General features: G+C 35.6%; 1 protein-coding gene across 1 annotated transcript; it reads left to right on the forward strand.

The window, feature by feature from the left end:
* Positions 1,292-3,990, forward strand: LOC107637084 (ATP-dependent 6-phosphofructokinase 2). The gene is made up of 2 exons (XM_016340534.2): positions 1,292-1,952; positions 2,694-3,990. The coding sequence occupies exons 1-2, from the start codon at positions 1,386-1,388 to the stop codon at positions 3,513-3,515; spliced, it is 1,389 nt and encodes a 462-aa protein (XP_016196020.1). The 5' UTR covers positions 1,292-1,385; the 3' UTR covers positions 3,516-3,990.

Below are 5,174 nucleotides of genomic sequence, written 5' to 3' on the forward strand. Positions count from 1 at the left end.
TTTCACACTCTTCCTTTGAAGAAATAATAGATAATACATAGAGAGTGATAGTATGTATTTATAGATACAGATATAGATATGAATGGATTGAATTTTGAAAAGTTGTTAAGATTTTATTTCAAAAAGCTGTTTAGATTTCGAAAAGCTGTTGAGATTGTGTGATTTAATAAAATTTTAAATATTAAAAAAAGATATAAACATGAATGGATTAAATTTTAAAAAATTGTTGAGACTGTACAGAAAAATAGTTAAAATCATGTGATTAGTTTGTTTTATTTTAATTTAAAAACAAAATTTTAAACTCTGAATATTAAAAAAAAAAGGCTATTTTGTTAGTATTTTTTTTTCAACTAATTTTTATGCTAAGCAAAATATTAATTTTTAGTTTTTTATTTTTAAATTGTGTCATTTATGTATTTTTAATATTGAATTAATATTAATAAAAATAATAACAGTCACGATAAGATTTACGCTGATGAAATTGTGAATGATGCATATTAAATATCTTAATAAATGAATACAATACAAAAGTACTCTCTAAAATTAAGCTACAATTGAATTATTTTGGCTAAATATTTTAGTGGATGAATACAAAGGTACTCACTAAAATTAAGCTATAATTGAATTAATTTGGCTAAATTAATAATAGTAGTATGAGATATGGTTGATCACCTGAAATGCACAGGCTAGTACCAATGTCCTCAACTGTCTGATGTGAATGAAGATCCTTTTCATTGTCATTCTACTACTCCAATTATACTTCATGTGTGGTTTCTCTATATAGTGTTTAAAATTCACCCTTAAAGACTTAAAACAAGTTCTTTACAAACAAGAAAGAATTCCTTTCATTCGGTCAAAGTTCCTAGAAAATTATCTAAATCAAACTTTCTAATTACTTAATTAGTATGTAGGACTATAAGAAGTAACTAGTCTTTGTTATTGGCATTGATTTGCGTTGTTGCATTTTAGTTGATGTTGTCATTCCTATTGATGATGTTATTATGTTGTTCTTATACTATTACTATTGTTATTGTTACATTATCATAATGTCATCGTTGTTGCTATTATTCTATTGTTAATGTTGTTGTTGCTCTTGCCATTAAACTCGAAGGAATGCACCTGAACTCAATAGTGACGACTATTTGCGTAAGTATATACAATGTTATTCATTAGAAAAACAAAAGTAAAAGAAGAAAAATTTTAGAAAAATGTAGTGGGTGTGTAGGTGTATTCATGCATGCGTGTAAGAGCCTAAGAGGTTAGCAAGTACGCTAATTGCAACACGTCAAAAGCAGTGACTCAGTGAGTTCCTGGCCTTTATAATTTTCTTCTCGTTTCTCTTTTTTTCTTTTCATTTCGTACCGTTAGCTACGTGATAGGAAGCCATGGCTGTATCGAACAGCAATTCCGGCGTGGACACAAGCAAACTCTTCAATCCCATCAACCTCAAAGAACTTCCCCATCTCACTCACTACGTCTCAACTATCCAAACTCACCAGAACCCCTTGGATCACGACCCCTACTTCCACACCGATCAAGGCTTTTACGTATCCCAATCCGACGTCGTTCTGCGCCAGATCACCTACGACCTCTCCGGAACCTTCGCCACTCCCTTCCCTCTCTCCGCCTACCACCGCGCCGGCCCCCGCAACCAAGTCTTCTTCCACCCCTCAGAGGTGCGCGCCGCTATTGTCACGTGCGGGGGGCTGTGCCCTGGCCTCAACACCGTCATCAGGGAGCTCGTTGTGGGCCTTTGGGACCTCTACGGGGTTCGCCAGATCTTCGGGATCACCGCCGGTTACAGGGGGTTCTACTGGCGGGAGCCGGTGGAGCTGAACCCCAAGCTGGTTGATGACTGGCACAAGAGAGGTGGCACCGTCCTCGAAACTTCTAGAGGCGGTTTCGATCTCAATAGGATCGTTGACGCTATCGAAAACCTTCGCTTCAACCAGGTCACCAAACTAACTTCGCTTTGTGAAATCTTTATCATGTTTTCCATGGTCAAAGCTTCTCAATACAGTCAATGAGTGAATGCTCAATGCAGTTTGACCTTGTTAGGTTTATATATGATCAAGATGACTAGTTAATTAGATGCATTTTTTTTTTTTGTTGATTAGCCCTGTATTTCCCCTTCATCGTGAAACCGAAATTTATAAATTGTAAGATGTTATTGTGCTTGATTTACATGCCTTGAAATGATCCTAGGAAAGTTGATCAACAAAATTATGTGAAATAAGTGGCTTGTTCAAGGCTGGTTCATAAGAAATGGCTCTAACTATTAAACTGACATATTAGTCTAACACGATTAAATTGTCTATTAGAGGATTGTGATTGTTAAACTGATTTTAAACTAATCTAATATATCATGGATATTTCTGAACTGAATGCACTTGAAATCAATAAGATTGGATTTCCCTGACTTTCTATGTGTGAGATTGGAGATTTTCAGTGTAATCATTTCTAGACTTGATTTGCTTGTTGTTAACTCTTGTGTTTTGGCTTTAACCATTCTTCCGAAGATTGCAACAAAAAGTTTTCCCTTATGTTAAGCTTTAGTAGGATTCAGGTAATTTAGAATTTAGATAGCAAGCCCTCTTGAATTAATTTTTTCTTCTCACATAAGGTGGCTGTATAGCATACATAATAAGGCATCCAGTATTTCTGAAGAACTAATTCACTGTGATCATCAACAGGTGTACATTATAGGTGGCGATGGGACTATGCGAGGAGCTGTGAAGATATTTGATGAAATTAGACGTCGCAAACTGAATGTTGCAGTTGTTGGAATTCCTAAGACCGTGGATAATGATGTGGGAATAATTGACAGATCTTTCGGATTCCAAACAGCAGTTGAAATGGCTCAGCAAGCAATAAGTGCCGCTCATGTAGAGGCTGTGAGTGCGGTTAACGGGATAGGCCTGGTAAAGCTGATGGGTCGAAGTACAGGGCACATAGCTTTATATGCAACACTTAGCAGCCGTGATGTCGATTGCTGCCTAATTCCTGAGATAGACTTTTTCTTGGAAGGAAAAGGAGGACTTTTCGAATTTCTCGACAAGCGACTGAAGGCAAACGGGCATGCGGTGCTTGTCGTTGCTGAGGGTGCTGGCCAGGATATAATACCCAGAACCGATTCACAGAAGCAAGAAAAGGATGAATCTGGCAATCCAGTGTTCTTGGATGTTGGTGTGTGGCTGAAATCAGAGCTAAACAAGTGGTGGGCGAGGGAGCACCCGGATGAGTTATTTACGGTGAAGTACATAGATCCTACATACATGATTCGTGCTGTTGCTGCAAATGCCACTGATAATTTGTACTGCACACTTCTAGCGCACTCTGCAATTCATGGTATTATGGCAGGGTATACTGGATTTGTAGCTGGTCTTATTAATGGAAACTATGCATATATTCCATTGGATGATATAGCGAGTGCAAAGAACCCAGTCAATACAAAAGATCATAAGTGGTCGTGGGTGAGATCTGTCACCAATCAGCCTGATTTTGAAAGGAGCTAGAAGTTCAAACACCTAACTTTTCAGACCCGTCTTGGAACAAAAACTATGAAGGGAGATCTTATTTAATGCTGATTCTCATGTTGTTGTCATATTATGCCCTGATGGAAAATTAGATATGCAGATGGTGTACATATTTATGTCGCTTGAAACATAGTCTGTAGCATGAGTTTTTATTTTGCCAACCTTATGATCATCAATAAATCAACCTCGAACTATGGTTCTTAAGTGTTACTAGTGTGAAACATGCTTTGAGGGCGTGTCCACCATGTAGATTCTTTTGTTATGATGTTTAACATGTGACGATTCTGCGGAAGAAATGTGAGAATAATATTTTGTAAGCAGAGTATCATAGTGATTGGATTTGAGAGTCGTAGGAGATGTTGGTCTTTGAAAGCGATAAGCATGCATATTGCTTTGCAGTCTGCAGTCTTTTGTAGTGTAACAACGACTCAACGAGTGCTTCAGAAGCTTTCAATATTCTGTGCCTATGAGCCCAATTGATCTTTGATTCCCTCAAAGACGAAGAGAAGATAAGATAAGGATTAAGCTGTACTATATAATATGTCGAATGATAGAGGACTAGAAGAATTTATTATTTTTAACCAATAGTTAACTAATAATGTTTAAAATTGTGGACTACAAATATATTATTGAATTGTTAGACTAAGAATTAGACTGATAGTTAAAGTATTGATAAAAATAATAAATTCGGTTGATTTTTGAGTTTTTCTCTTGTGGAATTTCCAAAGAGTATTCGGTGGATGAAAATTTAAGATTCTATTCCACAACTGATAGTTTAATATGCTAGCAATAGCTTTTTGCCTTTGTGTTGGTTGGGAATATATATTTCAGAAATTATGGCCATTTCTCAGGTGGATAAAATAAGAATAAAAAATAATTTGAAAAAACAAGTGTAAAACACTAGCCTCCTAAAAGTCCAAAGGAACATGTCTTCTTTTGCAGTTAATCCTCGAAAAGGCTAAAAAGTGCATTTGCATTATTTATAGCCCTACAATTCTGATGGTATAACCTTATAAAGGAATATTAAAAGGACATAATACTTTGAATCTGAGAGTGAGTGCCAGTGCTCTATGATTGAAGGGTTTGTTCCTTCCTGTGGGCTATCATACTCACCCTACAAAGTACAAACAGAATCAATGCCTTTCCCTCACAAATTCCATTCAGATGTCAAAATATTAACAACAACAGGAAGATAGAAAATAAGAATGAAGATATAAATAAATAAAATTAAAGAAAGAAGAATGATACTCTGAATCAAATATATTAATCTGATTATCTGACAACTCTGTATAATACTAATTTTGCATTGGACGAGTCTGTGAGTAAATAACAGCATTTTTGCTACGGAATGAGGTAAATGGAAATGCAAAAGTGCAATTTGGGAGTTAGGTATAGTAACGTCCAGCTACATCTTGTTAGGAATCTGCAAAACCTTGTTATGCATAGTGTTTTAAAATTGAAAAGATTCGCATTTTGTTCTTAGTTTACTTTATGCACGCATTTTGTCCTAAATTAATACTTTATTTTTTTTAGGGAATCAAGGACTCACTAATAACAACTAGAAGTATTCTTTTTCAATTAATTTTAGACTTAAATTTCAATAAATTGAACGTGTGAGAATATCATTTGGAGGCTCCA

Source organism: Arachis ipaensis, chromosome B01 (assembly GCF_000816755.2).
Source record: "Arachis ipaensis cultivar K30076 chromosome B01, Araip1.1, whole genome shotgun sequence".
NCBI classification, from domain to species: domain Eukaryota; kingdom Viridiplantae; phylum Streptophyta; class Magnoliopsida; order Fabales; family Fabaceae; genus Arachis; species Arachis ipaensis.